This window comes from Chelonoidis abingdonii, chromosome 10 (genome assembly GCF_003597395.2).
Source record: "Chelonoidis abingdonii isolate Lonesome George chromosome 10, CheloAbing_2.0, whole genome shotgun sequence".
NCBI classification, from domain to species: Eukaryota; Metazoa; Chordata; order Testudines; family Testudinidae; genus Chelonoidis; species Chelonoidis abingdonii.
In genome coordinates this window covers 1,172,220-1,191,157 of record NC_133778.1, presented here as the reverse complement: position 1 = coordinate 1,191,157, position 18,938 = coordinate 1,172,220, and the positions used below count along the sequence as shown (strand labels likewise).

The window sequence follows — 18,938 nt, the reverse complement described above, 5'->3', positions numbered from 1 at the left end:
ACTGAATAAGGATGCTTTTCTGAACCTGGCCCAGTGTTTCATTGGGATCTCAAAGGGGTATACCGTACAATACAGCAGCACAGAGAACCAGCAGTGAAATGCTTAACGGACAGATATTAAAAGATATTTAGACACTACTGGGATTTTTAAAAATGCCTAGGCAAGTTAGGTGCCTAATTGCCATAGATTTCAATAGGAGTTAGTTGCCTAATTCATTTAGGCACTACTGACATTCCCACCAGCTGCCTCTTTCACCTTTAGGCACCTAAACACTTTTAAAAATCTGACCCTAAATTATTAGTAGATAGGTGGCAACTTCTGAACTGAAACTTTTCTTTAGGGTTCCTGCCTGAGTTCAGGATTCATTATCAAAACCGCTGCGTGCTTTACTGATAATTTTACAGCCAGTCAGCTACAACGGATCCCAAAGAATGCCACAATCCCTGGAGAAATAATTTGCTGTTGAGATTCAATCCTGTTGTAATTATTGCACAATCTGAACTAGTGCATTGGATTTAAACCAGAATGAATGCGCTAGGAGAAGAGCTGGGATCCAGTAACAACGTTCCAGGTGCTAGTCTTTATATCATCATAAATGTGGTGCATCATCTGGAGCCTGATTGTGCCTCTCTTACTCAGGTTAGGTAGTGTCTTGTACCTTGAGTAACCCGCTGCTTTTAATGAGGCTGCTTGAGGATGAAGGGTTGAGGAAGAATGGCAGAATGTGGCCCTTTATGTTTAGAGAGCTTAAGAACTAGTTGACGCCTGACATTGGCTTTAGAGAGAAGTCTGCTTAGCTGTCATTCTATTTTCTTATAGTCCTTTCCCCCTTTTTTATTGCCAAAAGAGGATTTTTGTTTTAAGAGCTTATTTTGCCCTTCAGACTCAGTATATCATATCACAAGTGGTCAGGGTTGCCCAGAGGGGTGGGTAAGTGGAGCAATTCGCCTCAGGTCCTGCAGGGGCCCTGCGAGCCCTGGCCCTGCGGCAGTCCGGGTCCTCAGCACCATTTTGGCAGCGGGGGGCCCTTCAGTGCTGCCGAAGATGTGGAGCAACTGAAGGGCCTCCCACTGCTGAAATGCTGCTGAAGACCCGGACAGCCGCCGGCTGAGTACAAGCGCTGCAGCTCCCCTGCTTTGCCCCAGACCCCCTGAATCCTCTGGGCGGCCCTGCAATTGATTGCTGTAGAGAAGGTTATGATGTCACAAACCAAAGTGCATGACCTGTAGGTAAGGAGAAGGCAGTAGGAGTTGATTCATTGTTAAGAGATAAAGATTTGTCATATCATTAGCACAGGGGTCGGCAGCCTTTCAGAAGTGGTGTGCCAAGTCTTCATTTAGTCACTGTAATTTCAGGTTTCATGTGTAATACATTTTACATGTACAGGGGCTGTTAGACTGAACCCCGGACTGGCACCAGGCTGAGTGGGGCCGGCGGGCAGTACCCCAGGCCAGCAGCAGAGCCCCCAGAGCCGGCGGCTGGGACCCCAGACCGGCAGCAGCGTGCCACTGAAAATCAGCTCACATGTTGCCTTTGGCATTCGTGCCATGGGTTTCTGACCCCTGTATTAGCATCACAAATGAGAGTCAGACATTTGTGTTTCAAGGGGCAAGTCACAGATATGCTTACTAGTATATCTATCCTAAGGTTTTCTACAGCACTGATCACCAAAGTATCTAAACAATTCCTGCACTGTACATACTGCAATACAGTTATTATCCGAATTGTTACATAGATTCAAATGCAGAGTTGTTCCATTTCAGTTGGCACACAAACAGCAGGCAGATTGGGAACAGGGACATTATTGACTTAGTACACAATTGTTAAGAGTTGATGCAAAGGATAGCAATGTTATGTGATATCTACGTGCCCCTAGGAAGGCTTGTGTTTGTAGCACTATATATATAGCTGCATAGTTGAATACGTTTTTCTCAAGTCTGTCTCATGAGTCTGCTAAGACCACGCTTTCTTTTTTAATTGATCATGGTATTTTCTAACCTGATCTGTGATTTTTTTTTAACTATTCCATAGTTCTCCTCTTTTACTTATGCATATCTTTGGTGTAGGAATTTGTTTTGTGCTCCATAATACAGTAATACATTTCCTAGCTGCCATTTATGCCTTGAATTAAGCTCGCTCTTGGGAGGTGTGTGGGATGTATGTGAAAGGGATGGGAGTGAAAGAGAGAGAAGACTGCCTCCCAGAATGGGGTACTACTGTGTTTTTAGTCAACAGGCTGTTGGAGTCACTTGTGAGCTGTGATATAGCTGTGATTAGTGTTGGGCTCTGAAGCCAGACACAGGAAAAGTCGTGTGTGTGTGTGTGCATGTACTGAATGATCGTCCTACTGTCCAGCACAGTTCGAGAATGTTTGAGTACATTTTGGTCCCAATCCTGCCAACTAGTGCATGTGGGCAGAGCCCTGCTGAAGTCAGCACGGCTCTGCATCGGAGCAGTGATCCAGCCCCAGGGATTCGCTTGCCAGACTTGGATCTTGGTGATGTCTGATGTGTAAAAAGCAACATGCAATCACTTTCCATTGGTTGGATGTGTATCTGGATGAGGAGAACCCAGGGAGTCCCCTGTGACAGTGTGAAACATCTCCTTTCCATTTCTCTTAATTAAATTCACTCACTCTCCAGAATTTTCCATGATAGGTCAGCTGACTTGTAACAGGAGTGCTGTTAAAGACTTGATCCCTCTGTCTGTCCTGGCTATGCAATTAGATTTGTTTGTATTTTAAACACAAACATTTGATTTTTAAAGTATATCCAAACAGCTTAAAGCAAAAGAATGATCACATAAATTACGGCATACAGAATTTTGGTGGTCAGATTGATCAGAAACTTAATTGCACATTTTAGAGCATATGTTTGGCAGGTCTTGTATCTTTTAAGGAAATGCTAAACTTTTTCTTGGGGGTGGTGGCTATCAAGACAAAATTATCTTGTTAAGAATTCAATTAAAGCTTGCACAGGCTCACTGGAACTAGTCCAGTAAATGTAAAACAAACTGAACTAGCAGACATCTGCCTCCTTTTTATTTTCCAAGCTGCAGTTTAAAGGCAGAGAAGAGAAAGGCATGGAGGCGGGGCTGTCGCTCATTTCTAGTTGTATATATGCAGAAGCAGCCAATGGGCAATTCTCTTTTTGTTCTGATCACTTCTGCGTGCTCCGCACAACCAGATCTGCATAGGTGCTGCCTTTACATAACTTGTTGATTTAAATGTGTTCAATATCAGGGTGCCTTTGGCATTGAAACTTACAAAATTAAAACAGAACATGCAAAAAGTCCCCCTCAGGAAGCAGAAATGCAATTCTAAATTGTAGACTTAGGTTTTCATGTTTACAAAATAGCTCCCCAAAAGGAAGAACTCTAGTAACTTTTTCTTTTGAGAGCAACAGAACTGCAGTCAAACTACCTGCTACTTTTTCCTTTCCACAGACTCAGTTAGACTATATAACAGGGTCATCGCACATTACAACTTATTTTAATCTATCATCTTTTCTACAAATAACACAGACATTTTCTATCGAATGCTTTACCGAGCAAGGTACGAATGCTCTGCTTTCTCTAGGCTGTGCGAAAGAAGGAAACATACTGTGACGTTGTTGTGTTGAAAAACATACGTTCCCTTTGGGGAGTTGATTTGCAACAGCATTATAATAGATACAGTCTGGCCTCTTGACTGGACTAGATGAAAATTATTGAACAAAAAAGTCCTTGCTCTCAGAACCATATCTCCAAAGTTTAAAAATATAGGTTCTGACTTCTAAAGGAAAGTCAGTGGTAGTTGGGCCTATAGTTCCCTTCAGCTCCTTTGAAAATCTCAGGTATATATTTATAAGTCACACTTATGAGCAATATTATTATTATGATTGTTTCAGATTTGCACTGCAGTACTGCCAAGAAGGCCCCATCAGGGATTAGAGCCCCATTTTGCTAGGCGCTGTACATGTATTTGACTCCATTGCTGCACAGGATATAACAACACTTCTTTTAGGCTCTATCCTCACTTACATGGATGCAAATCCACATTTCAAAGGATTGTTCTGGCTTTTCCCAGTGTCAGTGTGATCAGGAATAGGCTCTATTTACAAGGCAAAATGTTGGAGTCAGCAGACTCTAAGCTGGTGATTTGCATGGAAGTTCAAGTGGCTTGCACTATTTTCCAAAAGAAAGCCCTGGTTTAATATAAAGGAGGAGAGATGTACGTTGAAGAGCCATTTTAATTCCTCCCCAATAAAAGTGAAGATTGTGGGCCAAGGGCTACTCTCTTGAATCCACGCAACCCCGTTGACACCAGCTGGGTTATATGTGTGTGTAATCAAGAGCACAATTTGACCCATACATTTTTCATGTACATAAAAGGCTCAGCAAGGGCTCTGCCTTGCAGTATTCAAGTCAAGCTCCCACAAAAGTCTAATAAAAAGGACAGGATTCAGCGCAGAGCCGCAGATAAACTGATGTCTGAGAGTTGAGCAAATGTAGACCCTAATCCTGCAATTGTAACTGCTCAGGGAGTTCCTTGTAGAACCTAATTGAAGCCTCATTGCAGGATTGGGGCCATCATCAGAATAAAGTGAGAAGCGGATAATATGTTACCATGAAAATGGAAAAGCCCCGTTAGCATCTAATGCAGTAAACAGTAATAAAATTCGGCTGCCTAATGATGGCTTCCTGATTTCTTTGTTAGAGCTTTCAAAAATCCCGACTGACCTGTTTATGATCATTTTATCCAATATGTTTGATGGGGTTTGGGGGGGGAAGTTGAGGGTACATGTGTGGGGGTGTGACAATCTCAGGGATTTATTGACTACCTGAGTTAATTCATTATTTGTAAGTATTAGTTTTCACTGCAGAGTGGTCATCACCTTCAGCTGTAAATCAAATTCATTGTTGGGGGGTCTAAAGTTTTTTTGGGTGGACTTTTTTACTATTTGAATCTAGCATGATAATAATTAATGACTATGATGACGTTTGTCAGCTGGAGAACATCCCATTATTCCTCACTTCTAAATTTCCTTAAGAAGTAAATCATAAGCGTTGGCATATAGTACTCTGCAGTCACTTAGAGTAATCCATGGAGATGTTCAGCTAGATTCTCAACTGATGTTTATCAATTATGTCGATTTACACCAGCTGAGAATCTGGCCTGCTATTCTGGGGTTTTCTTTCTAACAGCACAGCTGTTTTTTTACGATTAAATTGCGTTCTGCTCTTACTTGGTGCCTACTCAAAAAGTTACAAAAGAATCTATGCTTTCACCAAAAGGCAACTTAATTCCCTGCTTGTGTGCACTGATCTATTTGTACTCTGGAGTTCTGTAGTGTTTTCTGACCTGTTCCCCGACTCATGAAAATAGTCCTTCTGCTTGAACTGAGACATACAAACTTTAGATATGGAGATTTCAAAGCCACACAGAAATGCGTCGCAGACTACAGCTATAAATGTAGAGTCACACAATATGTCACCAAAAGAGATTTCAGCTGCAGTTATAGAATCAATTCTTGCCCCGTTGCACAGAAGATGGTGCAATGACCAGCAAGCATGTTTTAGTATTCCATCTATTGCTATATGTATGAAATAAGCCTAACAAAAGCTAAAGGAAGGAAGATATAGAAAAAGAATATGAGGATGATCTGCAGTTCCTTGTTGCAATTTATATTTTTAACAAATAGAAGTCTGTATTCTCTAAATTTGAAGCTATGTAGGACAAATGACCACGAAATTAGGTCTACTTAGCTAAAGTGTATACACTTATATTTTTCCTTAATGATCCTTCCTTGTGTCTCCTTCATGGCAGGACTTTCAAAGCAGAATTGACTTCAGTAGGTTGAATAACAAAATGTTTGTCATTGTTCTAAAGTGTCCTCCTGTTTCAGGCCAAAATGTCTCTCTATCGTGCACAGACTTGATATTTTCTAACTTCATATGATCAAGAAATGTACATCTGGTATTCTGAAGCATGAATCATGGGTGATAGAAAATGGTCTTTCATGTATGTGTGAATGCATGTATGAATGTGGGTATGAATATGTATAATGTGGCTGTGAATGTATGTATAATACATAGTACATTGGCTTCTTACACCATTTCATGCTTTCTTCAGTATTTTTTCTTGTGTCTTTATTTGGGTGGTTTGTCTCACATTAGTTTTGGCTGGTTGACTAATATGTATTTGGTTGATACTGTGTAGCAGATTTACTCTCTCCCAAGAAAAGACACAAACATAAACAGACCATCTAGAATGCATTTTGCAGGGCTTTTAAATATACCAGCATGTAAAAAATAAACCTATTAATGTAAATACTAACTTTAAAAACTTTCCTGTCAAATAAGTATGTTTACATTTGTAGTGGTGCATTTCAAAAACATTGGGGCTTTTGGAAAAAAAAAAAAAAAAGATTTAGTTACAGTATCATGATACAACCAGTTAACAACAGTTAACCAGCTCTGCACTTTGAGTGGTTTCCAGAAGAAATTGTTTTGTTTCTATAAGGACAAAACAAAATAGAGATGCTAACCAGTCTACTCACTTTTTCCACTGAAGAAACTCCTAAAGTCATAGTCAAATCTTAAGGAACAATCACCAGGGTGTTATAAAATATACCCATTTACTAAAACTTCTTCCAAAATGAACAAGGTTGGCAAATGCTTTCATAATATAAGGATCAATTCATGTAGCGTATACAGCCTTTTATAAAAATATAATCCCGCCACCGTCCTTACTAGTAACTCAAATGTAAAAAGTAATGTTGACAAACAGATCTTACTAACTTGCTGGTGTAGAACTATATCATCATTAGTGCACCTCTACCCTAATAAAATGTGACCTGATATAACACGAATTCAGATATAACACAGTAAAGCAGCGCTCTAGGGGGCGGGGCTGCGCGCTCCGGCAGATCAAAGCAAGGTCAATATAACGCGGTTTCACCTATAACGCAGTAAGATTTTTTGGCTCCTGAGGACAGCGTTATATCGGGGTAGAGGTGTATTTGGCTGGTGCTTGCAAGGTTACACTGCTTTAGTTTTGGCTTTTATTCTTGTCCTACTGACACCTCTGATTAGGTACAATATTTCCACGCTTCTTACCAAAAGAAATAATGGAAAAGAATCTTTTTTTCTGAAACTGTCTACTGTTTGGAACATCTCAGACATTTTAGCTTCCAAAAAAATAATTGAGTGGAGTGAGGTGAGGTATGCAGGTGCTAGGTAGTAAACAGCTGGAGTGCTCGAGTGTGTGTTGCCTGAATTTGTATATTTATTTAAACATCCTATAGCTTGATATGCTAATTGAAGTGAAAAAGTTGTGGCTGTGTCAAGTGAAATTACAGGAATATGTTTTCTTTAATTACATGGAACAGAACAGAAAAATCTCTGATTGCTGGATAAGTCAACAATGGTCACCTACTTACTGGCATTCTCAAATGCCAGGTGGCATTTCCCCAGTTCCCAGGGCTCTGATTTTCTAATCAAAAAGAGCCTCTGATTTTTCTGTGGAACAGGCTCTTCAGCTTCTTCAAAGAGAAATCATTTCTTCCCTGTTTCTTTTCAAAACCCAGGCTAAAGCAAAGAAATTTGGGTAATATAATTAGTAACCAGTGCCTGATCCCTCATTCTGTCTCATAGTGACAATCCTCAGAGTTGCAGAATTTCTACAAAATACAGGATCAGGCCCCAAATTTGTTTAGCCATTTCCTATGTTTTTTCTTCCAGCCAACCAGTGTAGCAAATGTTCTTTTTGTGCATCAAAGTTTCCTCAGATGGACAAATGCACACAGGAGTCCATGCTAAAATGATAAGCCACACTTGCAAATTTCAACAAGTTTCTTGAGGTGCTTGTAGCGTTGGATGGCAGAAACAATTGTTTCTGCCCATAAATGATTGACCGAGACACTTGCCACACTGCTCTTTGGCAATAATGTTTTCAACAGTGCCACCACAAAAAAATGCTTTTTTTAAAATGAAAGGTTTTGGTTTATTTTATATGAAAGGAAATAATTGTTAAGCATGTAAGGGAAAATAAGAAACAAATAGATCACTTCCAACATTTGCTAGGAGGCCAGGTTACAGAAAAGATACCGTATACCAGTTAAGCATGAACCAGATGAATATGTGCTATATACGCTTAAATGTGTTCTTCAAAGCTCTATTTGGATACAAATAATTTTCAACTCTAGATTTAGCTATTTCATTGTTATTAAGGAAATCCTGAACTTCACTGTCTAATTCCTCCATATAGGGACTATCTCCTAGTGTTCACATTCAGTATCTTTCCCATCAGACCAATCTGAACTCTAATTCTGTTGACACTGCACTTGAAACGTTGTTGTTTTTTAAGAAAAAAGTTGAAATACCGTTATCTGCCTCTAATGTACTGTAGAAGGTAGAGGGAAGGATATACAGTAGATAAGAGATTAAAACAAATTGATAATGACAGCACATAATTTAGGAAACAACAGAATAAATGCATTGTTCCATTGGAGAGGTTTAGTATTCGGCCAATCTAAACTCCTGCAGAAATATGTGTTTGAGACATTTTACATCTGTTTTTGACAAAGACAACAGAAGATTCCCATAAAGGACACCCCCCCTCCTTCTTACTGCCGTAGTCTTTTAAAAACCATATTAACCGAGGGAAAGGCAATGCATTTCATAAACCAAAGTTAGTTTGTTTGAAAAAGCTGCTTTGTTCAGTTGTTTGCAGCTGAAGCTACAGCAAAGCCACATATGTATCAGGGCAGACCTGTCTTTTTTCTGGCTGTGATAACAAAAGTAGTTAACTTTAAAGATTTAAATTGCCTGTTAGTGTGGGATGGATAGACTTCTTAGAATAATGAAACTATCTTCTTTCTAGGTTTTCATGAAGGGGTAACAGAAACTCTATTGAAGATATTAAAATACAGAGTATTTCAAACACAAATGAATCATAAAGTTGTTAAAATGCTGTATAAAATGTTTAAAATCTACATTTTACTCCTTTACCTATTATTGCCTAAATATTGCCTATTTCAGATTAAATGTTGCCAATTGCATCAAGTTTCTTGTCTGTGTCCTAGTTATTGATAAAACAAATATGGATTTGTATAAAAAAAATTCTGGCTAATGGACCAACCTGAGCTTCTTTCTTTATTCTTTTAAGGAGTTGATGTCATCTGGATAATTAACCAATTTCATTCACAGTGCTGCATGTTGTACTACAAAATGTGAATGTCCCCTTACTTTCATTTCCTTGTTTACTGATAAATATTTTTAATTTTATGATCATCTTATCTGTCTTTTGTTCTGTATTTTATCTGTGGATGTTCTGTGCCAGGCATGCAAACAATAGGAATATATGTAAACTCTGAAATACTGCATGATTTATAGATGACTGTGAGGTGTTTCTTAATTAATGTAAAGTTATGACATCATTTAGAATAATTTAGGGGGGTTGCCTAAGCACACCTCCTCTCCCCCTTCTGCCCTCTGGACTCTTCCACCCCTCAAAAACCCCAACACAATTAAAAAGGAAAGATAAGAGGAAGCTGTTTTCTGGTAATGGAAACTGATGAGGACGAGTTCCGTGCCCCGAATAAATAAGAAACTATGTTCAAGTCCTTAAGAGTTTGATACCAGCCTTAACTTTACTCTAGGGAAGGGAAACTGAATATGAACTTGACAATGGGTTTGTTCTATCTTGGTTTGCCTTTTATTTGTAAGGGGGGGAAAAGGAAGTGGACACAGCACAGATAAACAAGTTCAGAACATCTACTGATCATACAAAAATGTTACAAAGATCAAAGCAGAAATTATTCTTCACAGGATCAGCTGACTCCCCCCGCTTCCCAAAATGGCAAAATTGTAAAAACACTTAAAGCCTATTTTGTAGGTGCTGGTTCTTTTAGAGCACAGACATACACCAAATCCAACAAGCAGCTGTTTCAGGTCTTGTCAGTGTGTTTTACTGGCTTTTTCCTCTCTTTTGAAATTCTTCTCTAAGAAAAGTACTCTTGCAAATTTCACACCATTCGCCATTCAATGTTACAGCTCCCCTTTTGGTAGCAAACGTTTTAAAAGACAGCAGCAGTGTATAAACAGATTGATTTTAAATCTGAACATATCATATGTTTTACTTCCTAGAAGTTTCTCTTATTTTTAGATTGGGGTGAGTGGAAGGGGGAACAAATGTAATCTTGACCTTTAATCTAGTTTTTTGTGGCCTACACAAGAGAATCATTGAGACGTGATGGAGAGAAATGTTTTCTCCCCTGTCTAGCTTATCATCTGAATCCTTTCTGCCTTTCTGGATGGCTGCTGGATTTTCAAAGGGCTATAACATTTTGGGCTCCCCATTTAAAACAAGCTTAATATTTACATTATAGCATAGACAACGTGAAGCTTTATCACTAAAACAAGGAGACCTGTGGCTGAATTCAATAAGATGCACTTAGAAGTAAAAAGAAAGAACCAGGTACCTACCTCTTTGGCAGTTGTATTTGCTTTTGCCCAGGTACTGGCTAGTGGGAGGCAGACATGGACCAAGCTCCTTCCATCCTCCACACTGAAAAGGCATAACTAAGCCGCTCATGGGCCACATAGCTGCAGCTTGTCATCTTATTGTCCATCTCGTCGCTTTGTAGGACCTGGTAGAGGAAGTCTATGTACCTGGCTGCGAGTTTGAGAGTCTGGATTTTACTGAGTTTGTCAGAGGGCAACGTGGGGATGATTTTCCTCAGGGCTGCGAAGGCTTCATTGAGGGACTGAGTCCTCTGCCTCTCTCTGACATTGGCCAAGATCCTCTGGCTTTGGAGTTCTTCATAAGATTGGGAACTGGGACTGGACTTTTTCCCCCTCTTGCCTGGGTTGGGGCTGCCATCTTCGCTGGATTTCTTACTGTATCTCCTCTTCCTGCCAAATCTCTTTGGCTGCCTTTCCAGCTCCTCTTCACTGGTCCCCAAGCTATCCACAGGGGAAACAGGAGAACTGGAACTTTCTTCCATTCTTTCTGCAAGAAGGGGAGGGGAAGAGACTTTTCCCCCCTCCTGATATGGTGTGAGTGTGTCTTAAATGTGTTTTAAATTCCTGAGACAGATCCTTTGGAAAAAAAACAGGAGTTTTTTTGCTGACCAAACGTTTTCCAGGTTGCTTGAAGGGCTCTTATTTCAAGGACGGGATTGTGCAAAAACTGAGGTCTTGGAGAGAGGAAGTTATTCTAACTTTTTTGGAAACTTTAGCTGGGCTCAGTTGCTAAATAGTTGTCAGAAGTGAGGGAGGTGCAGGGCTCCTTTCTGATTGGACAGCCAGGCCAGTGGGAGGAAAGCTTTTCTCCTGCTAAACTTTCACAGTTTTATGTTACACTTAACTAAAATCTTGGGAATGCACCTCCAATAAAAGACAGTTTGCAACCACCGCTCCTCTCTCCCCCTTTCCATGTATATTTGCAGCTGTGGGAAGCCTTCACGTGCTAATTCAGTGGGGGTTATTTTGTTTGTAAACTTTGCAAAGTGTCTAGGTTCTGAACAAGCATGCGACACTGTGTCATTAAAGTATCCAGTGCAGCCCCCACTGATAATGCATTAGGACAATGTCACTGTTTATTGTCAGCCTGAGAGACAAAACTTCAGGCTGCATCACCAGGCTATAGGTTCTGCAAGAGATTATGGCACAAGCATTTTCTTGGTACCTGGAATGAGTCTTGCAAATGAGCTCTGCTTAAATACTCATGTCAACCCTCTGATCTAAAATTTAATGAGTGGAATAACAGACAGACACCCTCTTACACCTCCTTGTTTGAGTGCACACAGTAACGACAATCTTGTAATAAGGTTTATACCACTTTGCTCAGTTTAACAGCTTCTCTGTCTTCTTATAATACACAAAACACCTAATTTTTTCGGCCTTTAGGACATTCATTCTGCCACTTCTTTAACAGTAGCTTAGGGAAGTAGCTCATACCTTTGTGCTGTGCTAGGGCAGAAATAATTAGCTAAGTCCCAAAGTTTCAACTGTGATCAAAATGATGAAAGTCAATGATTTTATTTTAATGCAAAATGAGAGCAACTCCTGCAATTTACGACACAATGATCTGAACTGATCAGGATTATTATTAGCGGTATTTATTATTTTTATAGAACCAAAAGGACTTAAATACATCATTGCGAGCTGTAATATATAGCACAGTGTGGAACCAAAGTAGTGAATTTTGAAAGAAACGAGTATTTTGAAAGCATGCTGGGTGCACTTTATATGGGTGTTTCAATATCCTAGTGGATTTTTTTAAAATAGATAGTATGCAAACTGTTTGTTAAAAGCATGGGTGCAGATTTCCTTTGCACTACTCTCTCTCACACCTTACAAACAGGAGGGATCTTCCTAGGCAACAGAAACATAATGGAGAGGGGATTTGTTTTAAAACTCAGAGCTTGAACTAGAAGGATTTCTATCAAGGGGAGTTATAGATCTCTAAAATAATAATGCAAATTGAATGACTGGAAACAAATTCGGTTTCCCCTCATGTTTCCCCATACAAGTCAAGTCCCATAACCAGAAACTTCATCTGGAAAAGCAAAAGCCAGAAGCAGAGTCCATCTTTGGGTGCAGGGTTAGCTGAGGGGTGAAAATGAGGGGGTTACAGAGGGATGAGGAGGAACAATGGGGGTTGGTCTGTGGAGAGGGATGGGGACCCTTGGATGCAGCATGGGGTTAATTCTAAGAGGTGGGAAGAGCAGTGGGGTAATGCCAGGGTAATGGGACAGTAATAGGAATAATTACAGAACGCTGGGGATCAGATGCCAGGTATTTATAGGGGTGAACAATGGGGTGCTGATGGGGGAATGGGGTCCCAGGTATTCACTAGGAGATGGGGAGACCCAGGGACTCAACTTTCCCCTTTGGGCCTGGGAACAACAGCACCTTTGTCCCCACCTGGCTTGTGGTTGCTGGGGAGTGCAGGGAGAAGCGCCCAGTACCAGAGTGCTGGCTGCTTGGCTCCCCCCACCCACGCCAGGCAGGAGGCTCCTGCAGAGTAGGCCCCAGCTGCCAGAGCTGTGCTGAGGCAACCCAGCCTCCCGTCCCCTCCCCTGCACAGCCAGTAAGAAGGAGCATCTGCAGGGGGCGGGGGGGGGGAGGGGAAGGCAGAGGCTGGAAAAGCTGGGGAGGCAGAGGCCAGAGAGCGGATGGAAAAGGGAGCCTGGGAGGCAGGGGATGGAGCAGGGAGTCTTGGGGTGCAGATGCTGGAGGGGGGGTAGAAGCTGGGGGAGGAAATGGCAGGAGAAGCCTGGGGGGGGCAGAGGCTGGGGAGACGGAGGACGGAATTTGGGGAGCAGAGATTGGGTGATGAGGGAGGTTGCTTGAGAGGACTATTTTGGGACCAGGCAGAGGCAGGAAATGTGGGGGTTGAGTCTCAGTCAGAGGTGTCAGAGGGTGAGGGGTCATAGCGTGGAGTCAAGTTCAGGGGACACAGGTACAGGGGAGACAAAGGAGGAGCAGGAGACAGGGAGAAGCAGTGACCGGTGGGGCTGAGTGGCTAGCTGGGGAGGCAGGAGGTGTGGAGAAGACCGCAGGAGCACTCTCTTGACTAGATATGAGAGACGGAGGTGACAGACACTCCCAGACAAACCCATCACAACCTGAACAATGGCTCACTGAAAGAGCAGGCGATGCCTTATGGAAAACCCTGGAGAGACAGTGCTGGTTAGATACTGTATCAGGTTGGCATTTTGCCCTGTGTCCTGCTCCTCTTGTTAATATCCATGGTGCTGCCATGAAAACAGGAGCCTTGAGATCTCCTCCAGTTTTTTCCTCTCTTGAAACCATGATGCTCATTTTGAAATTTAAAAAGGATAGTAGTTGCCATAATGATTATGATGCATCAAACCAATGAGAAAGGGCCCAGTCCTGCTCTCAGTTACAGTAGCATAAATCTGGAGTATCCCTGTTAGGTTCACTGGAGATAATCCCAAGTCAAATGAGAACAGGATTTGGCCCTGTGACTTCAGTTGATGAATAAATAGCAGGAACTGATGAATTCCTGAGCAGCAAAGATCATGTTTTCAGTTATAATAATTTAAAAGGAAAGGAAAGGAAAAAAACCAGGAAAAAATTATGTCAGAAGAATTGTTTCTGAACAAATTTCTTTGCAGAGTTTTCCAGTGAGCATCAACACTTATTAATGGAAAAATAATGTCTGGTTTGATTGGAAAGCGCTTTGCTGGGTGAAGGAATGCCTGGAACTCACTTGACTAGTGGTAGGTAATGTTTATAGTGGAAAGACTTCCCCAGGGAAAGCCTGTGTTTGCTTTCCAAAGGAAAGGTTTTCAGGTGCAGCACAGAAGTCCAAGAACCGAGGCAGTTTTGCAAATAGACTTTTAATCCAGTTGAAAACCCTGTGGAGTCAAATGTGAGGGATGCCTCCTACTGTAGGTTGAATTCTAAGGCCAGGTTTGCAAAAGAGTTCAGGGCCTGGCTGTAAAGGCTCAGCATCTGCAGCTGGGGCCAGATTTTCACAAGGCCTCGGCACCCAGTATAACCCACTATGTTGAGCTCTTTTGAAAATCTGGCCTCACTTGCTAAATTCAATGGGAGAGCCGGAGCAGATGGTGATTCTTAACATTGTGTAGATCTGGAGAAGAATTTTGCCCTTCATTAAGGACAAATGGACCATACAGTGAGAGGTTAATAGTGATGCATTTTGGTGTGCTAGTTTATAGTTACTGTGCCATTCTGGTGCCATTGGAAGTAACTCCACTGAAGCCTTTGTAGAATGTATGCCCTAGTTCAGTCACAAGTTACTGGGCTCAATGGAGGAATAAGCGGGTGAAATTGCATGGCCAACGTTTATGCAGCTGAGTGAACTGCATGGTCATAACTGTTGAAGCTATGAAGTCAACAGAGTTACTCCAATATGAAACCAGCTTTACAGAGACCAGAAACACTCCCATAAATTGTATTCATTATGTAGTTAATGAGTTTAGAAATCTTTTAGTCTCAGTTTTTGGAGTGATTTCTCACTATAGACAGAAACAGAATCATAATGCACAGAGTGACCCAGGAAAACCAGCAGTGAAAATTCCACAGAAAAGTCCCTTTGTCTAACCTCTAAGAGCAAGATTAGATCAGAGTGAGTAGATTAGCAATGAAGGGACCTTGTCTCTTCTATTTCTTATGCTGGATTTGCAGTGATATAACCCTGTTAACCTCAGTGAAGCTATTCCTGGTGTGCAGAGTTGGTCACTAAAACCAATTACATTGTGACAGTGATGTGATTAGATCGGTGTGGACCAAATGTGTTGTCAGAATACGTAGATACATCACTGAAAGTCCTGCAAGGACTGGTGGGAGAGGAAAGCCTGGTTGTGATTTGGAATAATACACAGGCATGAGAGGAGGGATATGGCCAACCTGGATTATGGTTGGAGTCTACAAAAATAAGAGGGCACGCATTCCTGCTTGCTGCCCTCCCAGAGCAGGTGAGTGAGGAGGTGTGGCGAGTGGACAATATTTATAATCCACTTGTGACGAAGTGGGACTGTTCTTAATGTTTTCTCTGAATACTGTGTGGGTGTCTCAGTTTCCCCGATGCATTTCTTAAGTCTCCAGTGTGCATAAATAGCCGATGCTCTGTCTCTTGGCATCAAATGGCTGGGGCCTTTCCCCCTGCAAGGGGATGTCTAAAGGTGAACAAAGGGATCAGGTGATCTCATGGGCCGGGAAAGAGACAAAGGCCAAAAAGGAGGGGCTGGAGGGGGTTTCAGTTTGGAGCTGGCTGGGGATGGGGAGTGAGTGCAGATGGGGTTGTCTGGCTTGCTGCCCCTCCCCCCAAAATGGACCCGGCTGAGAGGTCCTGTTCTCTGTACCTACAAGCTCTGTTTTAGACTCTGTTCCTGTCATCTAATAAACCTCTGTTTTACTGGCTGGCTAAGAGTCACATCTGACTGCAAAGTGGGGGTGCAGGACCCTGTGGCTTCCCCAGGACCCCACCTGGGCGGATTCACTGTGGGAAGCGCACAGGGGGCAGAGGATGCTGAATGCTGCAAGGTCAGACCCAGGGAGATGAAGACATGTGAGCTTCTTGCCCTGAAGACAGTCTGCTCCGAGAGAGGAGGTTCCCCAGAGTCCTGACTGGCTTTGTGGGGAGCGGTTCCAGAGCATTGCCCAGGGACTCCATGACACCACTTTCTTCTGTCTTCTTGCAACAATTGCTGATAGATGGCCGTGTTTTGACACCTGTCTTCATGCTGGGTAGTATCTTATTTCCCTGATTGAAATGGGACTAGCTGGAGCAAGGTACTGCTCGTTGTCATCAATAAGGATGGTAGGAGCAGGCGGCAAATGACTGTGTTTTCATACCAGGTGCCAAATCTGCAAGGCAGCATTATCTAGTGGGCAGGGCACTGGACTGGGAGTCGGGGGATCAATTTCTATTCCTGAGTCTGACACTTGCCTGCTCTGTGAGGTCTTTGCAGCAGGGACTTTCTCGCTATGTGAATGCACAATGCCTCCCTAGCACAATGGGGCCATGATGTCACTTGGAGCCCGGAGACACTAATGTAATATAAATAACCAATAACAAATCCTGCTTGCCTTACTCATGCAAGGGACTGTTTGCCTGAAAAACACAGTCAGGATCTGTCCCTAAATGGATGTTATTTTAAAAAACTTGGACCAGCATAGCGCATATCCTCTAAGTTATCTACCTAATTTCCTTTTGAAGGTCTTCATTTTCATGGCAGTCTTTGTTAGAGGAGATTTATGGTATAACAGGGCTGTATTGTAACTACCAACAGTGTAAACACACCCAGCTCTGATCAGAATCACTGGGAAGACTCAGTGTATACGTATACACTTTACAGCCACAGAACCCCCTAGCAGTGCTTAGTGCCAGAATTAACTACAGTGTTGACAATACTGTGGATACCTTCCCTTAGAACAGACTGAATGTTCAGGCAACAGGTCCCCTGGTATTGGTGAAATGTAATCTGGTCCCTCAATAATAAGGATAGGTGTATATATAAGGTATGCAATATTCTTCTTCTGTATGGCTTACAATCAGCAGTGTTAGATGTCTTCAGTCTAGGTTGGTGAGCCACATGATTGGATCTAGTGACATGGAGTGGATGACAGAGATACCACTGGGATATGATCGTATGGTACATTGCTGGATGTTTGTTTCTGCAGTTAAAAGATCACTGGGTTTGGTCCCCTTTGAAGAAAGGCTGGGGACCAACTGGCTAAGTGACAGTTCTGCAGAAAAGACCTGGGGATTATAGTGGACAAGAAGCTGGATATGAGTCAGCAGTGTGCCCTTGTTGCCAAGAAGGCTAACGGCATTTTGGGCTGTATAAGTAGGAGCATTGCCAGCAGATCAAGGGACGTGATCATTCCCCTCTATTTGGTATTGGAGAGGCCTCATCTGGAGTATTGTGTCCAGTTTTGGGCCCCATACTAGAAGAAGGATGTGGAAAAAACTGGAAAGAGTCCAGTGGAGGGCAACAAAAATGATTAGGGGGCTGGAGCACATAACTTATGAGGAGAGGCTGAGGGAACTGGGATTGTTTAGTCTGCAGAAGAGAAGAGTGAGGGGAGATTTGATAGCAGCCTTCAGCTACCTAAAGGGGGGTTCCAAAGAGGATGGAGCTAGGCTGTTCTCAGTGGTGGCGGATGACAGAACAAGAAGCAATGCTCTCAAGTTGCAGTGTGGGAGGTGTAGGTTGCATAACAGGAAACACTGTTTCACTAGGAGGGTGAAGCACTGGAATGGGTTATGCAGGGAGGTGGTGGAATCTCCATTCTTAGAGGTTTTTAAGGCCCAGCTTGACAAAGCCCTGGCTGGGATGATGTAATGGGTGTTGGTCCTGCTTTGAGTAGGGGATTGGATTAGATGACCTCCTGAGGTCTCATCCAACCCTAATAGCCTATGATTCTAAGAAGGAGATGGTGCATCTGCCATGTGAGATTCAGATGTGGTTGAAAGTGGCCCATATTTTCTGTGGGAGTGAAAAGCCACTGGCAGGGTATGTAATCGGATCACTTGATACAGATATCCCCTTGTGGCCCTGCTACCGAAAACTCCTTGTAAAATATCATGGTAAAGTATTATTAGTATTTAAGGCATGATGAGAGGAAGCTATGAAATATTGACAGTGATATAAAATTAGACTGTTTTGGTGAAAGTTTAATATCCCTGCTTAAGCAGTACCTATGATGTCGGTATCACTCCACCATAATTAACAGGACTTTTAAAAACATTTGATGCAAACAATTAGCATCATCTTTGTATTGAACAGGTTGCAGCATCAGTGATTATTCACTGCAGTAACTCACTTCAGTAGATACAGACTAACATGGCTACCCCTCTGATACTATTCACTGCAGCGTTTCTAAAGTTTGCAACCTATAGTCTCATACACCCCATACTAAGGTGTTTTCCAATGTCTTCCATTTCCAGTTCTTCTTCCTTTTGTCTCAGCTAGAGACTAAGGCCTCAATCCTGCCAACAATGCATGTGGTTAATGTTACTACCGTAAACCCTATAAACCAAAATCCTGCCTCACATTGGAAAAGTACGGAATTTTGGCAACACTAGACATGGGCATTTCAAAGCATGGCAACATGCTGGATGTGCTCGTTTGCATGCCAGCTTCTGTGTATTTTATAGAGGTGCTGGGGACAGCCCTTTGAGAACAGATCAAAACTATTACAGGTGCTCAATTGCTCTGTAATGGCCAGGCCCAAAGTTGGATTTGTTCCCTTGGGCTCAGGGAGAGCTGGAGAGTGACGTGAGAGCTCTCTATTGCTTGCTTAAGAACCACTAACCCTTGTGCTGTAGTTTTTTGTGAAATTTTTTTGCACTTTTACTTTACAAGACCGGCATGTTCTATAGTCTTCGCTTATTGATTTGGTTTGATTCTTATTTGTATTCCAATTGCAACCAAAGGTTTCACTCAGACCAG

General features: G+C 42.2%; 1 protein-coding gene across 1 annotated transcript in view; it reads right to left on the bottom strand.

Moving 5' to 3' along the window:
* TWIST2 (twist family bHLH transcription factor 2) overlaps positions 1 to 11,186 on the bottom strand; it is a 71,025-nt gene extending 59,839 nt beyond the window's left edge. The window contains exon 1 of the mRNA XM_032771217.1: positions 10,468 to 11,186. Coding sequence (XP_032627108.1) covers positions 10,506 to 10,988 — 483 coding nt within the window. The 5' untranslated portion in view covers positions 10,989 to 11,186 and the 3' untranslated portion in view covers positions 10,468 to 10,505. The remainder of the gene's footprint in view (positions 1 to 10,467) is intronic.
* Between the last annotated feature and the right edge of the window lie 7,752 nt (positions 11,187 to 18,938).